General features: G+C 39.6%; 1 protein-coding gene and 1 long non-coding RNA gene across 4 annotated transcripts in view; one reads left to right on the plus strand and one right to left on the minus strand.

Moving 5' to 3' along the window:
- Nucleotides 1–18,721, minus strand: part of NAPEPLD (N-acyl phosphatidylethanolamine phospholipase D) — a 23,117-nt gene extending 4,396 nt beyond the window's left edge. The window contains exons 1-2 of one of the 3 annotated variants that reach the window (XM_054801020.1): nucleotides 18,288–18,721; nucleotides 5,985–6,297 (exon numbers count right to left, since the gene is read on the minus strand). In XM_054801020.1, coding sequence (XP_054656995.1) covers nucleotides 5,985–6,297; nucleotides 18,288–18,490 — 516 coding nt within the window. In that variant the 5' untranslated portion in view covers nucleotides 18,491–18,721. Of the gene's footprint in view, nucleotides 1–5,984; nucleotides 6,298–17,840; nucleotides 17,863–18,052 lie in introns of those variants that run through there. The other 2 variants (XM_054801013.1, XM_054801026.1) reach the window with 2 other exon arrangements.
- The window catches only part of LOC129195243 (uncharacterized), an 18,558-nt gene continuing 14,019 nt past the window's right edge, over nucleotides 18,591–23,129 (plus strand). Inside the window, exons 1-3 of the long non-coding RNA XR_008573887.1 lie at nucleotides 18,591–18,728; nucleotides 19,305–19,371; nucleotides 20,452–20,557. This is a non-coding gene — a long non-coding RNA (uncharacterized LOC129195243). The remainder of the gene's footprint in view (nucleotides 18,729–19,304; nucleotides 19,372–20,451; nucleotides 20,558–23,129) is intronic.

Raw genomic sequence — 23,129 nt, forward strand, 5'->3', positions numbered from 1 at the left:
TTTAGGCAAACAGAGAACTGCAACACAAAACAGATTCCTCTTTAATGACCATTTTCCCAGCTACTTCCTCCTAATTTCATCTCAGGTTTTTGTAACATTTTCACTTCTCTGTCAAGAGAGAAGAGAGAGCTCGAGAGTACCCCATCAGGCCAGGACACCCACTAACAGAGAGTCTGAAAGCATTGCAGTGAAAGCACTGCAAGGCACTAACAACATTCTGGGAAGGTTTTGCAATCGGTTGGCCTTTCCGACCTGGAAAAGAATACACACACACACATACATACACACACACACACCTGTTACTGTAACAAATGCTCAAGTTTAGCTTGTGCAACTAAATGATGCATCCTCTAAGTCCTAGCACAAATAAGTCACAAACCCACAGGTGAAAGAACGCCATGTTCCCTATAGCATTCCACAAAAGCTGTTCTATTAGCCTTCAGCAGACATTCTCTCTCCCCATTAAGTACAGAAGCAGCACATGGAGGTTACCCTCACTTGGCTAATGTCAGCTTTTACCATTCTCTCTTTCCATCCTGCCAATAATTCAATGAACATTCATAAAACACAAACTAAAACTCAGATCTCATTTTTAAGATGGTTCTTTAGGCACTTAGCTATGCTTCTCATGATGTTTTATCGAAGCCTTCTAGGTAATTAAAGTTTAATTATTACTGAATAAATCACTATACTGATCTCTCTGTATGTTCACGATGCAGTCCCATGAATGACTTAAATCAACCTAAATCCATACTCCTGTGTGAAAAGTTATGGAAACCTTCCCCAACCTGCCCTCTTGTTCCAGCCTCAATGTTTATGCAGTCGCCACTCAAGTCTGACAAGTCAGAGAGCTGATCCAGCTGAACATGAATCCAGAGGAAGAAAATACTTGATCAGCTTCCAAATTTCAGTCTATGTGCAGCCTCAAGAGGCCAGTTGGCACAAAGGACGCCATGGCTGTACATTATCTACTGAAACTCATCATTAAACCACTGCTCATTCTCCCATTTTGAACAGGAGTTACATACTTCACTGTAGTGTGATTGAGATGCTTATGCAGAAGCTTTATTTGTAATAAACAGTTTTCCTATAAAAACCCCAACCAAACAATAAGTCTTCTCGGAGTTCCTGACCATCTCCAGCTCTGCCACAGCGTGGCTAAGGCTCTCCTCACAAACAGTTCTGGTCTGAATTCCTCCAGTTACTTGAGAAGAATTTTCCTATGTTAGGCACCTTCTACAGACTCCCGACCCTCTTATCTCCCTGGTAATCACAGATGTCCCAACACTTGTGGTTCCTAGCCAGAGTCTCCCTATCAGGGTTGCTGCTCTCATTCTCTCCATCTAGGACAATAGATTAGTACTATGGGGGAGCTTATACAGAGCTGACCTCCCAGTGCCTTAAAAGCCCAGCTGATGCTGTGACAGTTTAGGAGCCTAGGATTTCGCTTGCTAAAACAGTCCTGACAGCTTCCGGAAAGTTACTTTCTCCACAATATTTTATTGATTTGGAGGGCATATGTTGGGGAAAAAACAAACATACACCTCCCACCCCTCTGCAATTCTACTGTAAGTAATAAAATATTCATTAAATTGCTTCTTCTGAGTGCTAATGGCCAAGACACGTCTACAGAAAAAGCTTCATTACTGTCTCCAGGAACAAGAAATAGATAACCTTCTATAAAGCTGCATATAAGGTTAGTACAATACAATCACTTAATTCATACAAGAATAAACAAAGTATTAGACTGACACAAACTGGTGCTTCTCCAAGAAAGAAACATCACTTTCTTATCTCTGTTGCATTCTAAGTAAGTACGTGGGAATGACACTCACAGGAGAAATCTGAACCACAGAGAGCGTTATATTGTGATAATTAAAAAAAGAAGAGTTGAAGAGCCACAAAACTAATATCATACTCAAAAATGGAAATTAGGACGACCCACCAAATTACACATGGTTAAGGCAACAAACCAGATTATATCAAGGAAATTAAACTCAGATATGTAATTCAATAATTAATCGCCATAATGCAATTCAGGCCGGTAAGTACATTTTAATGGAAAATGTTCTTTTTAAGTAGTTGCTTTTAAAGGTAAACTACAAATTATTCAGAGAACTCTAAATGAATCAACTTAATTTTTGCTGACATTTGACACAAACTAGTTTTTAAAATGAGTATCATGCAATATTAACAAACAATACTAAATGGATAAAGAACTGGCTAACTGGCAAATGTGAATGAGTTTGTAACTAGGCCTTAAGCATATTGTACTGGTTTTGGCTGGGATAGAGTTAATTTTCTTCACAGTAGCTAGCACAGGGCTATGTTTTGGATTTGTGACCAAAACAGTGTTGATAATAGACTGACGTTTTAGCTATTGCTGAGCAGGGCTGACACAGCGTCACAGCCAGTAGGCTGGGAGTGCATGAGAAGCTGGGAGGGGACACAGCTGGGACAGCTGACCCAGACTCACCAGAGGGATATCCCATACCATATGATGTCATGCTCAGCACATAAAGCTGGGGGAAGAAGGAAGAAGAGGACGTTTGGAGTGATGGCATTTATCTTCCCAAATCACCATTACGTGTGATGGAGCCCTGCTTTTCTGGAGATGGCTGAACACCTGCCTGCCAACGGGAAATGGGGAATGAATTCCTTGTTTTGCTTTGCTTGTGTGTGCGGCTTTTGCTTTACCTATTAAACTGTCTTTATCCCAACTCAAAAGTTTTCTCACTTTTGCCCTTCCAATTCTCTCCCTCATCCTGTCATGGGGGGAGTGAGTGAGCGAGCGAGCGAGCGGCTGCGTAGGGCTGAGCTGCTGGCTGGCATTAAACCACGACACATTTGTGCCATTAAAGGCTTTACAGGGTTGTCACTAGGACCAACACTATTAAGTATTTTGAACAGTTGATTTAAAGGTAAAACTAATGACTATAAAAGGCACACAGACAGGAAGATTGATAAATAAAGGGTAGCACAGTTCAAACGACTAGTATCCAAACCTACTTAAATGAAATTCTGTGAACAAAAATTCAAGGCAAACCAAGAGCACAAAGGCCACGTAACTTGGAAAGCACTGACTCTGTATGAGATCTACAGGTTTGTGATACACAGGCATCTGATCGAAATCAGTGATTCCTCAGGGGACGAGATCAGAAATCAGGCATTATTTTGAGTTATCACAGCAAATCACACAGGGAAACAGCTAAAGAAATTACTTCTCAATGCATTGGTTTGGGTTTTTTTTGGCGGGTTTGTTTTTTATTAATATCTTACAAAAGAACACCAAAATCCCCAAAATTACCTTTAAAAGCAATAAGGACTCCTTACTCAACTCATACGATTTCAAACTAAAACAACTTCTATTGGCAATATACATCATATGAAATTCTTAAAACTCATACAACAGGATAAAACAACATAATAAATGAAATACATAATCTTAAGGAAGCTTTATCCTGCTATAGTACATTTTGTTCTATGTCAGACTAACCAGAAACATATTAATACTATGAGATTTATAACAGATCTTTGAAATATGGCATTAATCTCAAATCAGCTACCAACAGAAGCAAAATGTGCCCAATACTGTCTTATCTTCACTAGAGTAATACAAAAATTTCTCCTGCTGTGCCCCTTCCCCCTCTCATGTTCTCTTTCCCTCCTAATGCAAAGTAAGAAGAAACACATGACTGGCTTTGGTAAGACTAGCTAATTAGCTTAGGATTTTTGGCGCTTAGTACATACTGGAATACCACTGGATTTTACAGAAATAAGAACAATCTAAATTGTTGATCCAACAGCTAATAATAAAGATACTCCGACAGCACTGAAAAAAGTTATTAATCAAGCCTGTAATGAAAATACAAGAAGTCTATGCATTCTGGATAATGATATAGGCTTGTTGTGAAGGCATGATTATAATACATATAGCTTTTACACAGTGAAGCACATATCCTGGATAATATGCCTTTTTTTTTTTTTTTTTTTTTAACATATGCAAAGCACTTGGTACAGATAAACTGAACCTGCCCAGCATAGCAGGGTATCAGTAGGCACACTCAATGTGAAAATTGAAGGAGTCTGCTCGAAGGACATGCTATCTAGCAGTGTAAATAAAGTATGGAGCCCTTAGTCTGAATTTTAAACAAGCTCAGAAGTGCTTTACAGGTTGATTTAGGCGTGGAGCAAACATAGCTGGAACAAGCATCAAAATGGCTGAGGACTCAAGAAGTATATTTCATTGATGCCTATCTAGGTTTTCCTATTTCTGAATTACTTCACTGAGCTCCTGAATAATTGCAGGCACTTAATTAAAAAATTTCATATGCAAAGCAATAAAATTAGTCCAAAATTAATCCCAGCTGGGTCAGAGAGACAGCTTTACAACTGGTACAGTACAGATTTCTTTGTAATCATCCCTTATTGCAGGGATAATCTGTAAATTAAAGGGGAGTGCTGCAGTTCTCCACTGCCATCAGAGCGCTGCATATTCTACACTCTGTAGTACACCTTAGCACTGCCTTCTAGGTACTTCAGTCACCAACCAGGTTTCTGACTGGTGCTGGCAAGATACAAAGCCCATTGTACACGTACGGAATGGGGCAGCAAAGGCAACTGAAAATGCCAAGGCGTGAATTTTACACAAATGTGGCTGAAGTGTCATAATGCAGCACGCTGTCCAGAAAGCTGTGCGCACTAAGGCACAACCACTATTACTACTATAAGGTGCAGATAATGTCTAGAAGCAGGACGCCAAATTTAAAACAGTGAATTCTTAGAAGGGGTCCCAAAACCAAAATAGGTTTGTTGTGCTTCTTTCTGTAATCAAATTATTATTATAGAACAATTACAGGCAAGATTATTTCTCCCTTAAATATGCTTTGTGCCACATATCCTTAAAGAAATCCCCAAACCTCTGAGCATCACGTGTTAATAAGTAACATGGCTTTCTTGTCCATAAAGCTGATCAAATTCCTTCCCTTACAGGTAATTCACATATGAGAAAAAGTGTAAGCTCTTCGCTAAATACTGACTGTGAAATTTATAGCTTATGCATACCTTCTTGGATGCTTAAAAGCATTATTAACATCTGTTTGTTCAAAAATGTCTTTCCTGGTTGTGCACCCTTCAGCACAGCTTTTCCAAAGTGCAGTCAACACATGAGAAAATACACTGAGAAGTGATCCTAACTGTCAAAACCATAGCCATTGTAACACTTCTTGTGGCCACAAAGATAACCTGTGGCTTTCCCGTATCCGTTACTCTTTGTGTAAAACAAGCTTCTCTCAGAGGTTGCTTCCCCCACCTCCTTCTTTATATACAATATCTGACAGAAGCAATACACCAAGAACAAATAATGGTGTTTCCCAGTAAACTGGCACTGTACCTTTAATGTTTCAGTACAAATACTTGCTCAGGTTAGTTTTAAGGTATGCATTTTTTTCTCCTGGTGTACTGAAATAGAAAAGCATAGATTTGCAAATACTTCCGTAAGTAAATGACTACAACTATTTAGTACATTTTTATGAAAAAGATGTAACATATGTAGTAAATGGCAGTCTGGGGGGGAAAAAAAAAGGCAAAATTTTTAAAATGAGATATGCCACGGCTATTTCATCCAATATGAATGATGTTAGTAGCATGCTTCCTAAGTCAACACCTATTAAAAAGGAAAGAGTGTAATTGTAGTTTATGACTGAGCTGGAGGGCCATTTTTGTTGTTTTTGCAAATATAAACCGAGCTAGACAAATCAAAGGGTGTAGAACTAACAAAAAGGAGAAAAAATTTAAAAGAGATAGAAAGTGATAACCCACCTTTTGAAAAGAATAAAGTGATAATAAAAATCAGAAAAGCAACACTTAGAAAAGTCTCCAAAAGACGCCTAGTAAATATTAGTTAGAAACTGTCCTATATTTTATTGTTTAGAGCAGAGGTAAAAGCGGTCTAAATTGAGAACAGAAAACATGCAAGTATTTACCTGCTTTGAGCATGGCACATTGCTGTTGTTTTTTTCCATGAGGGACCATTTCAGAATATTTGGCAAGGTTGGTGATTTCCATGTTGGCCACGGGTTGACAAATTTCCCATCTTTGCCTCTCTTTGATTTAGTTACATCCTCTTCTAATCTGTAGTCCAGCCTGAAGCTTTTCCTGGAGGTCCTGGAAGAATCACTGCCCCTGGAACCTCGACCTGAATTCTGACGTTTCCTCACCACTTCTTTAGGATACTGGTTACAGGCTGTCAAAGGCTGCTCGTCATCCATTTGCTTATCCATATCTTTCTGAGGAGAACTAAAATAAATTTTAAATTAATCAATCTTTTCTTGGACTAACATCAACAATAATAAGATTGAATGTTCTCACACGCATTAGAAACAAGCCTACCCTTCTTGTTTTATGATCTACTGTATTTTTTCCTCAACAAAATATGCTTTTAAGAGTCGCTATTACACAAAAGACTTCAAAAACATGCTGTGGCAAGTAGACATGAGATCTCTTTGTAGTTCAGGCAGAATTTTACTCCCCGGTATGCACAGCTTCAGATACTATTATCTACCAACTGCAAAAGTGAGGGGGAAGTGTTCCTTAATTTACATTTTGGAAGAATACTAAATTCCTCCTGAAACTTATGACATTTAGTACCTATGCAATACAATCCTGCAAACCTGTCCAAGAGGCACTGGAACTATACAGTACCTTAGGATTTGCCTATATAGTGACTTTGTTTTGTAGTTAAGAGCAGCAATCTCATAGAGCATTAATAACACGCTACTACTGACAAGATGCACATACATGTAAGAAAAGACATTTGGTCCTATTTCCTATTTTGTCTAAAACAAAGGAAAAGCTAATTGTAATAACAATAAAAGTAACTGTTTCAAACTTTGATAGAAATTTAACTGAACTCACTAGAGAAAGGCCACAGAAAACTGGAATATCTCAAATAAATCATGGCTGCAATGTCTGTTCTTCATTCCATTGTGAAATGTAAAAAAGTGAGAAAATAACTGAGAAAAGCTTATTTCTGTAAAGTCACAAATCTGGGGCATTTCTTAAAAACCTGAGAACTCAGTAATCAGAGTCTTTTATTCCAAACTGCACTTATGTGTTGCGGAGTTTAGGAATATGGAGTCCTATTGAGCTCATTATATCCAACGTAGAAAAAACACAGAATCATAGAATGGTTTGGATTGGAAGCGACCTCAAAGATCATCTAGTTCCAACCCCCATGCCATGGGCAGGGACACCCTCCACTAGACCAGGCTGATGAAAGCCCCATCCAACCTGGCCTTCAACACTTCCAGGGAGGCAGCATCCACAGCTTCTCTGGGCAACCTGTTCCAGTGCCTCACCACCCTCACAGGGAAGAATTTCTTCCTAATATCCAGTCTAAATCTACCCTTCTTCAGCTCAAGGCCATTACCTCTTGTCCTATCACTCCATGCCCTTGTAAACAGTCCCTCTCCAGATTTCCTGTAGGCCCCTTCAGGTACTAGAAGGCTGCTCTAAGGTCTCCCCAGAGCCTGCTCTTCTCCAGGCTGAACAACCCCAACTCCTTCAGCCTGTCTTCATAGGAGAGGTGCTCCAGCCCTCTGATCATTTTCATGGCCTCCTCTGGACTTGCTCCAACAGCTCCATGTGTTTCTTATGTTGGGGACCCCAGAACTGGATGCAGTACTCCAGATGGGGTCTCATGAGAGCTGAGTAGAGGGTGAGAATCCCCTCCCTCGACCTGCTGGTCACGCCTCTTTTGATGCACCCCAGCATATGGTTGGCTTTCTGGGCTGCAAGTGCACACTGCTGGCTCATGTTGAGCTTCTCATCCACCAACACCCCCAAGTCCTTCTCCTCAGGGCTGCTCTCAATCCATTATAGATATATATATATAGACAAATATTCATATTTTATTTTAAAAGTTGCTGAAGCAATTCAGTCGATGCTAAATGCTTCAGTTTCTGTATTTACTTTCAATATTTCAGTTGAAAGTAAATATACTGTTTTAAATATACTGTTTTTTAAAAAATAGGTTGCTATTTTAAAGAGTGCCCATCTTTCTGGTACTTACAAACTCTACCTGATAAAAACTAGAAGATGACCAGTAATGAACAGACAGCAAGATATACTGCTTAGGTGCATGAATAATTTTTAATAGCAAATTGTGACGTTTATCATATGGAAAATTCTCCACCATGTTTTAGACTATCTACTATTTCATTAACTCAGATACTCAGTATGTATAACTCACTGTTATACATAAGTTCGTAAGTTCATAATTACAGGGGAAAAAAAATATTGTCACTGCAACATTACAGCTAGGATTTTAGACACACATAAGAAGTATTATCAAATTGAACCCAAATGCATTTACTGGTGATGCTCTGATTTCAAATGCAGAGCCCATCCCTGCCATTTCATCAGCAACCGACTACTAAACAGAAAGTGTAGTGTCAGTTGCAAAGATATGACAACTGATAAATATGACAAAATTTTCGTAACAAAATAACCATTACTTTGCCATACAGTAGAGATCAAATATTAACACATCAAAATTCACTCCTGATTAAGAAGCATGAACAATGTTCAGAAAACATTGCTGATATAATTTTTTTATAAATAGTACCCTTGGTCATAATCTTGTTTTAATGTAATTGCTTTGTACTCTAGTTTCCCTGTAGATTTACTGAAACCACTCCATTTATGTATTTTCTATTTAGCAATAATTCACTACATCTGCATCATAATTTTAATTTAACTATTGATAGTCCTAGGCTTTTTTTCTCTATTCCACTAAACATTTACTGGAATCAGCCTTCAATGGAACAGCCACTCAACTGCCTCTATCCCATTTTAGGCAGACATAAATGGTAACAAAAAGAATGAGTGCCTCAAAAAGGCAGACAGAATATGCAAAAAATTGTAATGGATTTTTTAACTGTTACTTTAAAAGTTTTTTTGGGTTTGGGGTTTTTTTTTTTTGCATTCCTCAAAGAGCATTTTCAATGCCAAGTCAGATTATTAATTTAGCAAAGCATGCAGACATGGCATAAAACATCTACTCTTCCAGAAAGCATCATGAAAACAAATCACAAAAGTTTAATCAGATAGGCACTTAATTCCAGGAAATTCTTCTGTTAACATCTCAGATGTGTGATTTTTAAATATATATAACTACTGTAATTATTGTTCCTACAAGACATTTTATATTAGAGACTAGAGTGCCTAAGGTTTTATTTTTAAGCTCTTGTTTATCTATCCACTCATCTCTAAAATAGGTGAATTCTACTTTTCCTTAAATTTTCATATGAACCTTTGATCTTATTCTGAAAGTATAAGCCTTTAGGGGAAGTAGGGATCAACTATGATGATTAAACAAAGACAATGTCAAAGTATTTAAGGCACTGCAGGTATCTGTCTGCCAACATATTTTCCACATGATGCACATACATTACTTTCATTAGTATTCCATAAGCAACTGAAGGGAGAAGAGACCTCCGCGCTCACAGAATACTTTAAATCCTTTTACATGCATAAGAAAGGGACACATTTACAAACAATTAACTGATGAAGTATTCCTGATGAACTGTAGATTCCTTTGAAGTATCAATCTTGCCAGTTCATTTCCCTTTCATTTCAACAGGTAAAACATATCCTAGAATATTCATGGAATGCAGTAGAAGTAGTCCATTTTTTCTTATTACCAAAATGGTAGACCATCATTTCTTGAAAGTCATTAGCTTAAAATAAAACTCAACCAGTTATTAGTCCAAGGAGATTCTTACCCTTTTGCAAAAGACAGCCTCTCCAGACAAGGAGATTTGGCAGGTATATTTTAAATATTAGAAAAAAATCCAACCAGAAATGAGCTGATTTTTCATCCAGCTTTACTGAATTCTTCCCCAAGAAAAATAATAGTTTGGCGCTCAAGAAATAAATTTAAACACTGAATTGCCAGCCAAATTATGAGTGATACAGACACCAAAATCAAACTGGAGTACAGTTGTGCTCACTTGCGAGGGGCCAGGGGAAGGGGTCATGTCTTTGGTGAATATTTGTTATTAGAAGATTTCTTGTGGAACCTTACATTTTCCACACTTTTAAACAAAGAGGAAAACTACTCTTCTACTTGAAAGCATTAAAATGCTTTCCTAACAAATGGAACGCAAACTTCAGGATGAGGTGACTCACCGCCAAACAAAGGCAGGTGGATTGCCACAATTTGTAAGAGGGGCTCAGGCAACATGCAACACAACCACCCTCTCCATGCTCAGAGATACTTTACTGTTTCACCTGAATTCAGAAAAGGAAACGGACCAAGACATACAAACTACTAAAGGAGACCATTAGTTATGCCAAATCCATGAGGTCAGAAGGTACTTTAGACAGAGGGGAGGAACACCACTGTCTGATGAATAGGACGAAGCCTAACATGAATCAAATCGCAGAGCTCACACAACTGGTTTTCCAGCACCAAATACTAAGGGGCCCCTAGTAATCCACAAAGCAAGACAGAAGTTGTAGTTCAGGCAGGACATGGCATGGAAAACCCATGTCTTACATCCCAGTAAACAGGCTTACACCTGTAAACAAGATACAGCTCTTAGGACAACAGGTTTGGGGTCAACTGTTTATATAACTGAAAACTTGGATACAAATATTTTTGTTTGGAGTCTTCTGTTTATTTAGGAAAATAATTAAAAGTTTAATTAAACATTTAAATACTTTCTGTTCCAAAAGCAGGTTGGATATAAGACATATTAACATTACAAGAAGCACTCTGACATTATTTTTTTTAAATGGTCTTTTAAACACAGCAGACCTTCAAGCCGAATTTTTTAACTTTATTTGAAGAAGAAATGCATTGACATAAAATCTATTGTGTGTCTTCACCTTTCCCATCCAGTCTCCTCTAACATCCACTACTCCATAACTGAAATGGATGTAGTTCTCCCTACTAAGCATACAGCCATGCTACTAACTGTGAAGTCTGCCAGAACAGATTTATCCTTCTTTTCTACACACAAATCCCTAAGCCATAAAGTTTAAGAAAGAGTTATTATGAAGCAATGGCTTATTGGAAACCAACAACATCCACAAAACTTTACATGTACCTTGCAAACATTCCATACCTTTCCAAATATCCTTAATTTTGTCTATTTTGAAGCAACAAGTTTGGTTCATTTCTAATCACTGTGTCTCTGTACAGACTACATCCAGAACTAGGCTGCGCTAAACATGAACTAAAAAGGGCAGCACACAATTCCAGCAAACTCACAGCACTGTAGCCTTACCGAACCAAGAATCTGAGTTTTCTGCAAGCCATATACTGCTACATGACTTGGAAGTTTTCATTCAACACACATTTTTTATGACTGCCAAAAGCACACTTTTTGGCCTGAAACTTAAAAAAAGCCCCACCAGCATTTCAGCTAAAAGGTAAGGTATTTGCAAACACTAGGGAGCATATAAGTAATTTTTTGAAAAAAGGCTCCCACACACACAGCTATCAAACAACTGCCAGCTAAGTTTTGGCTCTGCTTTTATTTTTCCTTCAGGTCTGAAATTGTCTGCTTTAATTAATGAACAGTTTGAGACTGGAAAATTCTGAATGCATTTAAACTTTTATTGTGCAGTACTTCAGGCTGTTCACCATACTGCTCTAGCCTTATAAAAGCAAGAACCTGAGTTTTCTGCAAACTGTATACTGCTAGGCAACTTGGAAGTTTTCTTTCACTATACATATTTTTTTATGACTGCAACAGCAGTTGCAACAGCAATTATTCCAGACACTCTTGGTCTTAGGACCTCACACAAAAATGATCTCTCAAGCTTACAACTAGCTTATCTATAAATACTATTATTTGAGATTTCCCATTAAAAGTTGCAAGCAAGAACAAGCATGTGCAGAAACTTTCATTCACATTATTTGATATTTTAACAGCCAGCTTGGGATTCTGTATGATGTCCTATTTCTGTATTTTCCAAACATCCACTACACAAAAACCCCATGCTAGTACAGCCTTCTTCCAGTCTTGAATGCACCCATTTCACAGCATAGCTATAGGTTGCCAGCCCAGTTCTTCTCTGTTCTCAACAGATCTGTAAGTATCCTAACTCCACAGTGATCTTGTGTACTGTTCAAGAAAGATGAATAACTGAGTTGATAACAGAACCAGAAATAGGTCTCTCTGTAAACAGCCTCATATAATTAGGCTGAATTCGTTGCCATTCTTATCTATTTTTGAGGATCAACAGTAAAACAAAGCAAAGTTTTATTTCGACATAACAGAGAAAAAACTTTAGTTACAAATAAAACAAATGTGAAGCTCTACCCATGGTCATCTGTTGTTAGGCATATTCTTACAATAGCTGTATTACTTAAGCAGCCAGCACCATGAGCCAACCCATTTCTGCCCTCATTATTCCCCCAGGCTTGCCGAAACAAACATTTGTGTCCACATCGTGAATTAATTTCAAGAAACTGATGTAGCTGATAGTCACTTCTTACCTTCCCATGCTAGAGAAGCACTTAATTTTCACCTGCATTACTGTGCAACCTTGCAAGTGTTTATACCAACAAACTGGCTAGGGCAGGGAAGGGTGAGAACAGGAATATACTGTTGTAAACAAAAACTACTTATGCCAGTGCTGCTATAAAAAAGTAATTCATTAAATGCCTTCCATTTAGAATTCACTCAGTGTAGCTCAGTTACATACACCACCAAGTTAGGTTCAACATTTCCCCCTACCCTTAAAATATTTCAATCTATTCCCTATCCAAGGTTTCACATTTAGTACTGATGCTGCTTAAACTCTCTGGCTGCCTCCTCTGAGAGTGATGTTTCATATTATAACCAAGCAAATTCAATTTCCACCTACCACCCCAAAGGCAGCCCACTCCCGTTACTACACATTCTGACCTGTACTTTGCTAGCATTCATTAGGGGAACTAAACCAACAGAAAGTTATTCATAGCAATTATGAGTGCCTATCAGCTACACCCTTACATGCCTCAGGATACAAATGCAAATAGGCTTTAGAGTCAGGTCCATCAGCAATACCTGGAGCCAGCTATTTCTCAACCCTGGGTTAAATCTGATCAGCTATAGGCATTGTATCAACTGCGTAAAGATGAGTCTTCCTGAACCGAGACAATAGATAACTCTTTTCCCTTTGTTTCCAGGTGCCCTAGCTGCCTGTCCCTGCCCAATATGAGCACTTTGTAGTCCCCAACCATGCTATTTTACTGTATTTAATATTACAGAAGTTCTCTCTTACATGCACGTTCTGTTTAGGTTTTGATCCCTGATTTGACAGTAGCTGTCCATAAGGGCCACACATACTAAAAAGAGATGACAGACCCAGTCCCCAGTTTCTTTAGCTATACAGGCCTATTAATAAGTTATTTCCCTCTCTACCCTCATCTTTTACTGCAGTCTTGAATCAAGGTATCCAGAAGTTGGCATGTGGCCATCACATTTAAAAGAGCAGCCAAGACTATTATTACGATTAAGCACAAGAGCAATGTAATTCTGTGCAATTGCTGAAGCAGTCACCAAAGGAAAGCAGGAGTCAGTTTTCCCTACACCAGAACAGAAAGTGCTTTAGCTTGTTCTTCCTAAACAACTAATTTCACATGACTACTTAATGTATAGAGAAGAATGTTGGAAACAGAGGAGCTGGAATTAAAGTTTTCTTACCTGCTCTGCAGGACTCAGGCTGACAAATACAGAAGCAAGGTTTGTGCATTACAGCTGCGTTACGGTACACCAGACAATAACTGGATCACAAATCAAATGCAGACAATTTTTAAAATCAACAGAAAAATAAGAGAAGATAGCACATGCACACAGCTGGGCAGATAAACTGTGGATTCCAACAGCAATGATAATTTCCATGGATGGCCCTTCACACTCGTACAGAATTCTGTACAATACAATGAAGCTTTTCCAAAAGAACAAACATGAAACTTGTACCAACCCAGCTACAGGATCTGGACCCCAACTTTAGTGTTCTGGCATCCGCTCCAGTCCTGTAAATATTGATGGAAATAAGTGATGGAAATTAGTTTCCGTTGGTCTACTGATGGGAGTACAGTTAATAACAGATGCAACCGTCTCCAGGATGGGACTTACTGTTAGATAAAACAACCAAACTTTAAAGTTTTGCATTTATAAACACACTTTAGCCACTCCCATGCATTAACAGCTTATGCATCTTGGGTTTAGTATTTTAAGTTATTATGTAATGTTGAAGCTGTTAGCACAGGCTTTTCTTAACTAAAATGAAGTTTTAAAATAATACAAGCTTGCGCTCCATCATGAGGGTAAAGGTTTCATCTCTAACATCTTATGTCAATTAGGTATCACTAAAAATAAATACTACTACACATAATGAAACTAAGGCTCCACTTGAAAATACTTTAGTGGAAACCTGATTTCCTTTGTAGCACATGGCCACAGAGGCAAGGTAAGAACTGTTTTCATAATCATGAAATCATGTTAAAACCTTGATCCATAGGATCCATGTGGCAAAGCAGGATCTGAAGCAGTCCATTTATAATCAACTCTGATGCTTTTATGTCTGCAACTGCGCAATTGCTATCTCCACCTCATGTGCTAAGCCTTTTAATTTTCTTGTTCCTTTTCTCTCTGTGCCAGAAAGGAACAAACTCCTATGCAAACCTTCTCTAGACTCACATCAAGAATAATCCTTCAAAACCCTATAAAACCCCAGTTGTCCAGGAAGTACAGCAACGCCCAAGCACTAAACTAGTTTTTATTTTTAAGTTAATACAGTCATACAATTTTGTCTATATACATATTTAAATGCTTCTCTATTTGATTCCCTCTCTTCAGTTCAAAGTCTAAGTACATAGGACTCCAAGTTATTTCTCTGCAATATAAAAATACTTCCCTAAATTCTTTCTAAATCTCAGATTTCAACATAAACTCAGCTTTTGCTTGTCCCGACAACATTCTCTCTCTCTCCGTGTACGTATATACACACACCCCATAGATATAAGAATTTTGTAGAACTATTTATAACATTTGACCTCAAATGTCTTGAAATTCAAACAAATAATTTCCAGATCAGTTAAGGAAACTAGAAGTTCTTAATCAAAAAATGTGTTTTTCTTGAATGCAACAGTTCAAAGACCATCTTTCACATGAGTTGAGCTAGAAGGTCATCAGCCTTTCAAAATATAGAAGTTTTGGATCTCCAAAACTTCATACTGGAAAGCCAGAAAGCATGTGTGATACAGCACCCCCCATGGTTCTTTAACTGAAACACAGCCATTGAAAGAAATTACAAGTGGTAGAACACCAGACACAGCAAAACACAAATATCCAAGGAAACTGGAAAAGTCACAACACGTTAACATTTTTCATGACAACCCTTCTTCCTATATATAACCAGCCTTCTACTCCATCTCTACAACTCTAGATTATGATGTCTCTTCACATATTCTAAATGAAATGCAAAGTGCTTTAGTTGTTAGACAACAACAAAAGTGTTAATATTAAAGTGGTTTGGTTTGTTTTGTGGTTGTTTGGGGTTTCTTCCCTTATGGAAGAGTCAAGGCACATTTCCAACACAAATGTGAGCCATGCAGTAATTTTCAAGACACCATTCTAAATATGTAGGTGTTTTAAGGAGACAAAGTGGTTTATATAAACAGACCTAAACAGACACACATAAACAACTTGTTATTGCCACAATCTCATTATCAGAGAAACAGCTGAACCTCACTGAAACCCTCTCTCAAAAACCAGTCCACAGCATGGGAGATTTCCACCCAAACAACTGAAAGTATTTCCAAATTTTATAAGCAATGAAAACTGAAATCTTACCATAAGCCTCACTCAGCAGACAGTAGCACTACCAGTTCCAACCATGGTAACAGGTCTTACACAAGAAAAATCTCTCGATATACATCTTGATATACATTCCTTGTCATTTGACTTTTCACTTGCACATCATCTTTTCAAACCTTGTTTTTCCACAGTAGGGACACAATAGCAGCAAAGTGTTTTCACAGTGTCACTTGGTAATGTCCAATTCTCTTTGCTGAACAGCTTTGTAAGGTTCATCTGCTTGCGTGCAGTTGTATACTATTCAAACCCAAATCATCCCTTCTTTATACAGCTGCTAAATCGTAAGATATTACATGCAAACAGTAAATAACATGTAACTTCTTTCCCAGACTCTTCTAAGAATATTCAAACCAAGTTTGAAGAATATTCAAACCAAGTTAGAAGTCTTGTTTACAGAAAAATCCTTTTTACTCAAAGCTACATGCAGACACAAGATGACCAAGTGATTTACCATAGTCCTGGCCCCGTATCTATTAGAAGTAGGATTCTGATTACAGTGCTAGCCAGCATACTGCAAGCTACATGCTTATAGCAATTGACTGAAAAAAATTAAAGTGAGATCAGGAAGGGATTTATAGATGTGACCAAAGGAAAAAATTATTTCACAGCAGGTGTTACATAGAAAGACACTAATTAATATGGCAGCATTAGCATTTTTCTCATCACAGACAAAACAATTGCTGTCCCATTTGCTGAAAAGAATTTAAAAGCTATTTCTGAATGAAGAATTAGCAGGTTTGGTTCAATCCTGAGCTTATAAAGGCTGAGGACATAGCAGATTTCTGCTGAGGTAATTCCTCAAATCTACCTAGTTAATACAAGTGAAGAAAATAATAATAATATTGGACTGCTTCCGTCTTAAAAGGCTGCAGATCTCTTGATTTGGACCAACCTGAAGCCAAATTAACTGTTATTTGTATTTGAACAGTTTCACTATCGTCTCTTACTTCCTCCTCTCCCGAAGGTGTCCTCTCCATCACAGCAAGTGAATCAGACTAGGCTTTCCAGTTGCCAGGTATCCAAATTCCTATTATCTTTTTATAATAGGTATTTCAATTTCAGATCATTTCAGGCATTTCTAAAGCAGCTGTTGCAATAATTCTTGCATTAATAAGATAAAAGCCTTATTTCTTCTTGTTTTCCTGAAAGTGTTACCTATAAAATTAATCAGGCTTTCTACTTTATTAACTGATAAAGCTGCTACTATGAATTAAAAACCACATGATTCTTTTCAAGGGTCTTTTGCCAGAAAACAGAAGTGATTTTTTGTCACTATCTTTTTGATGTCACTTTAGTCAGTGTAGTTTGAAAACCAAAGAAAAAATGCCTAAGTTCCGTTAAAACTGAAAACTTGCTTCACAATCGCCATTTAGCAAATAGAAGAGCAAGAAATCATAATCATCACTAGAAAAACCATTTCTGCAGAAGTTCAATACGAACTTAACTGCATGCCGTCAAGACATTCAACAAATACTTTCCCTAAATCCTTACTAGAGATAATTGCCGAACATTGAGATTGACTGAACTAATTACATTTAATTACTTTGTTAATATCTTCCACTTCGCATTCACATTATACAACGCAAGAAAAATGCTCGCGATAAACATCGGTTCGTGTCTCCTCTTCAAATGAAAACATTCACTAAACCGTCAATACCACGAAGCGTATTTTTATAGGCGATTATGTAACTTGTTTCTTTCTGAGCGCTACTGCAGCATATTTTACTGTCAATTTACGGGAAAGGAAAGCATTGCCGCTGCGAGGGCGGGGATGGGGGAAATAGGACTTTTCATCCAGGTTTTTCTTTCATCGCTGTGAAAAGGATCTGCCGGTCCCAAGTGTTTCTGGAGCTGGCGCTAGTCGCGATTTGTCACCGCGGCACCTTTCGGGGGCGACCCCGGGCAGGGGCAGTCCGAGTCCCGCGCTGCGCCAGCACCGACGCCGCAGCCTGCACCTACCTCAGGGGCCGAGACAGCGCAGGAGAGCCGGGTTACACAACTCCTCTCCGGCCAGGAGCCAGAGCTCGGCGGTCCCAGGCACCTCGCCTACCGCCTAACTTTTCCGAGCGGACGCCCACACTCGCTCTGCCCCGCTGCCGCCTCAGCGGGGACTCCCCGCCTCGGCCCCGCTCCCCGCAGCGGCTCAGCCCGGTTCCTTCCGCCGTACTCACCCGGCGGGACCCCGGTACCGTATGTCTAGCAAACCCCACTGCCGCGCTGCTCCGGCTCCCCTCACCCCGGCCGCCAGCCGGGCTCTGAAGGCGGCAGGTCGGGCAGGTGCCTCTCCTCCGGACGGGAACGAGGCGGGAGCCGCCGCTCGGCTCGGTCTCTCCCTTGCCCACAGGAAGGCGCGGGGGCAACGACCCCCGCCCCCGGAGCGCTGCCTGCCTTCGAAGGATCGCTCACCTCCCGGGCTTCTGCTTCCCCTGAGGAGTTTCATCCTCCTCTTCCTCCTCCTCCATGGTGCCGCTCCACCCCCTCCGTGGCGGCTCCGCGGCTCTCCAGCAGGAGCCGTTGAACGGCTGCGGCTTTCCACCTGACCAGCCCGCCGCTGAGGGCAGCGCGGCGAGCTGCAGGCAGCAGCTCCACAGCGCCCTGCTCCTCACCATGGCGGCGCCGCTGCCTTCCCGCGCTCTGCCGGGCCTCGCCGGCCGCGGGGGTGCGCCGGTTCCCGCCGGTGGCGGGTCGCCTGGCGGCGCGTTAGCAAGATGGCGGTAGGGGGACGCTGGCGCTGAGGGAGCTGTGGCGGGGCAGTGTCCGGGCTGCCAGCACGGCGCTGGAGGCCGGACTGCCCGTCGGCACTGGGGAAAGGGAAGAACTTGGTTCTGCTCCTGTCCGGCTTCGATGGTTGGTAAACGCTCCCCACGGTCCCATTTGGGAGTACGAGCAGGCTCTGACCACCTGGTGGTGCGGTGAAAAGTTTCCTAGGCTCAGTTTTCTCAGGAACCTGAAGCAGTGCCGCCATCGCCGGGGGGCACCGGCTTTCACGGGAGGTGTGGTGCCCGAGCGAGGCCGCGCGGGGCCGTCGGCCCGCAGAGCAGCCCGCCTCGCAGGCCCCTGTAACCCCATGGTCATTTCCCTTACTTTAGGAAGTTAAAAGTCATGCCCAAGCTTCTTCATGCGCTGGATTACAACCAACTCCTCACCCCCTATTTATGCCTGTGAGTAGTTCACACACAACTCCAGCCGACAGACTTCGGAAGTAAAGGATTTTGAGGTGCCCAATCTAGTGAAATTAGGTGCTCAGAAATAAATACGTATTTTTTTAATTTTTCCTTACCTCCTTCAGCACATAATACAACAGAAGTTAAAGGCCAAATCTATGCAGCTGTGAGATGAAAAAAAAATCATATATAGCAGCAACATGAAATCTAAGACTATTTGGAGCTCCAATAACACATTTATCTACATTTTATCTTGAAGCTCAGGAACAGATGTCTGGTTTCTTAGTGAAGAAATCTTACCTATGCTCGGAGGCCAAGTTCTCAAGGTAGGTCTTAGGAGGCTAGAAACATGAACCTTACTCTTCTTATCATTAATCTATCATTCTCTCAGTTTTGTAAGGTAGAGGAAGGATAAAACTACCAAGTTATCTTGTTCTGTGCGAGGAAGATAGGTATGTATTGGTTGCTTATGGTCAGGCAGATTTGCTGACCTTTGCCAGTGGAAAATCCTAATTTATTTCTTACTTCTGGCTCTTCTCACCTGACATTTCCCAATCATTTCATCTATCAGTTTGTCTAATGCTAAGCTGGCCTTGTAGTAGCAATGATACGTTATTGAACACAAATCTATATTGATTGAAGTTATTTCTGCTGTTACTTTATGGAATCTAAGACCTACTAAATGACTTAGATGATAAAGCTGCTCTCTGTAGCTCTGATCAATGCCCACTAACAGTAATAATTAGTGCCTATGTAATTTGTGCAAGCCACCAGGTAAGTGCCTCCAGGCTGGTAGTAACTGATTGACAACAGCAGCGGATTTGGGATGCTCATCCTACACTTCAGCTGAGCATCTCCTGGTAGGCAGACTTGCCTCCACATGTCATTTGGAAGTAGTTTGTATGTCACCAGTGCTACAAAAGCCACAGCTCAGGAGGCTCAGGTTTAGTAAGTGCATTTTGTCTCTACTGCAAAATAGATGTCAACATGTGGAGGCTGTAAGTAAAGGCAACTGGTGCCTGTGCAGCATGCAGTTTTTAATTTGAAAGGGATACATCTCTTTTCTGGTATAACAACTGGTGAAGAGTTATATAGTTGTTCAAGTAATTGCTGACACTGCTAGAAGTTTATATCAGCACCTACTCTGCCATGCCAGTGTGCACAACACGAGAAAATTCATCTTCAGAGGTGCTCTTCAACAGAACCAGAATTTTAAATTAGTTTCCTCTTTCAGTATTCCCATGTGCCAATTAAGATCTCAATCTAGTCCTGCTGCTTTGGTAGGTTTTGATCTTTCCATGTCTTACGCACACAAACACATTTAAACTGAGAAAAAGTCCCAGTGGGATATCTGTGCTGAAATAGTTGTGTAAACCCAGAACAGAGATCTCTCTGACTCTTAATAGACCCCAGATGAGCTAATATGCTTAAAGGACTGACGTTAGGATCCTGCAGGAGTTGGAGGCCAGAAGTTACTAACAGATGGGAAGGTTCCAGCCATCTGTACATGAGGTAAGAGTTTTTGCTTGGCACCTAGTCTTAAGAAGGGGAGTTTTAATAATTTTATTTTCTTCAGTGGCATGCATTCCTGGCATTTTTAGTACTTGGACTGGCCCTATATATTGTCCACTATATATGGAAATAAAGATTCAGGAGCTTCTTTGTACTGCAGAGAGACACAGATACTGAGGGATAGCAAAGTGGGGTTATTTTGGGGTCAGCGAATTTTATTTTCTCACAGGGAAATTTTACAGCTGAAACAGAATAATTTTTTATTGAAGAAGTTTTTTGGGTATACCATTTCATTAACCACTTGGAAGGATAAGTTCCTTAATGTAGCTTAATCTGCTTAATGCAACAACCTATATCTTAATTAGAATCGCACAGTTAGTATTTCATGAATTGTATCTGTAGTGGTGTCTTTCCCTTGGAGATAGTGTATGCATTAATCATGGGCAGGACAGCTCGACTAACTTGTTTATAAAACTTTCCTTGATGAAGGGTTTAACCTCGTATGCAACTGAAGTCTATCAGTATTTTGTTTAGCTCTCTAAAGTGCAGAATTAATATCTTTTTCATAAAGTTTAATATAGTCGATTGACATAAGCTGTATCAGAGCAAGATACTTGTTGTCTTGGGCAGTAACTGAAGCACAACCTAAAGTAGGAAAAAGTAGAAATTCTTACAGTTAAAATTTTTATAGCTTTATAACTGAGCTGTCTTAACTTGACTGAAAATCCTCCTAGATAACAAAATAAAAAATATTGTACCATCTCTCGCTCCATCTTAGAATATCAAGTCATAATCCAAAATCCCTGTAGGCTTAGGTTTGCTATATACTAGGCAATGTTTACTGTTATAGTGCAGATGCTGTTTATTGCAGCAAAAATGCACACTTGCCGGAACAGGTTGTGCTGGATCTCTGAGTGAAATAAACTATCCTAGCAAAGAAGTTGTTCATCATTCTAACATTAGCTATAACGAAATTTTTACTAGCGTAGAAATTTTGCACCAAAAGAAATTCTACTAGGCTACTAAAAGCCTCTCTGGTAAAACTGGCCCGTATAAGGACATAATCAAAAAGCCTAACCTAGCCCTTCTAATTACAATGTGGAGAGGAAACCACCCTATGGTATCTGCACTGTTTTGGAGAGAAGTTAAGGGAGAAAAGTTATTTGGTGCCTGTTGCAGGCAGAGGCAAGCAGAGTTTCAAATCATGTTGGATGTTAAGTTACCTATGAAAGAAGGTTACACAACCAGCTAATATATTTTTTTATATATATACACACACACACATATAGGTACAAAATGCTTCACAGTAATGTTTAATCAAAACATTAAATTGCCTTAGTTACAAAATTGATATATGATCGATATACATAATGAAATTACTGTAAATGTTATGTTTACCATTGCAAATCCAAACCTCTTACATGATAAAGAATTTTACAGTCTTTGGGACTACAGAGAAGGAACTTATGAACTACAGTTAAAACAAAACAAAATGTGCTTCTAAATATTATGTGAAATACTCTGATGCCTAGCTGGTATCTCTTTAACTTCTACTTAGGGGACAAAACTGGGGGACACAATAAACTGGAACCATAACAGAGACCTTTAGGCTGTGTTATACTAGTAATGGGCCAGGAGCGTTCTCCAGCCCTGACACCAAATTGTACAGTGCATGTGTTTTCATACTGATAAACCTTCCCAGCCCTGAAAAGCAGGTGGCTGCATCAAAATTGCTGTTGAAAGTCTTCCCTGGCCCACACTAATCCCTGAAGCATGTTTGGGCACTATCTGGGAGAACGCTAGTGGGCATGAGCCAAAACTCAGGTGGCAACTTTGCTAGTGATTTAATGGTTATTGAAGTGTGGCGATGTCCAGACTCACGGCATAGTTTACTGGAACACATCTGGCCTTAGACAACACCTGATTTTGAGATTTAACTGTGTATCTCAGGGGAAATTAAAGTTGTTACATTTGTTTCCAAAATCCATGAAGCTTTGCAGTGTCATTGTGAACAAGTACTACCATGAGATGATGCTGATACAGTCAATACCTGATAATGTATTGTAATATTGCATGACATTTTGCAAAATTACTATCATTAAAATTTATTTAGAAAATTCAATTACAGTGTCTAAAAGGCCTGATCAGATCCAGATTCCTTTGTGCGTGGCACTGTGCAGAAAGAACAATCCTCACCCTTTTGCAATTAAATTTGTAATTGGGCACAAGATACAGTAACAGGTTTAATAAACAGGAAAGAGACATTCTGGATGTACAAACGAGGGGAAAAAAAAGAATATTTAGGGTAGCTTCTAACACAGTTATGTTGTTATGACTGTCTTGACTTTTAATTGCGTATTAGAAATTGTAGAACAATGTGCTGCTTTCATTGCAGGCAAGATGATGACAAACTGTATCTTTGTGTCTAAACACATCACTGAAAAGTGTCACTCTAACAATCATTTTAGATACTAAAATGGATTGAGTTCGTGACTGTCCTTTATTTAAGGGAGCATTTCTTACGCACAGTGCCATGGCTTGAATGGGAATGTTGACAATTGCGACGATCTTA

This window comes from Grus americana, chromosome 1, assembly GCF_028858705.1.
Source record: "Grus americana isolate bGruAme1 chromosome 1, bGruAme1.mat, whole genome shotgun sequence".
NCBI lineage: Eukaryota > Metazoa > Chordata > Aves > Gruiformes > Gruidae > Grus > Grus americana.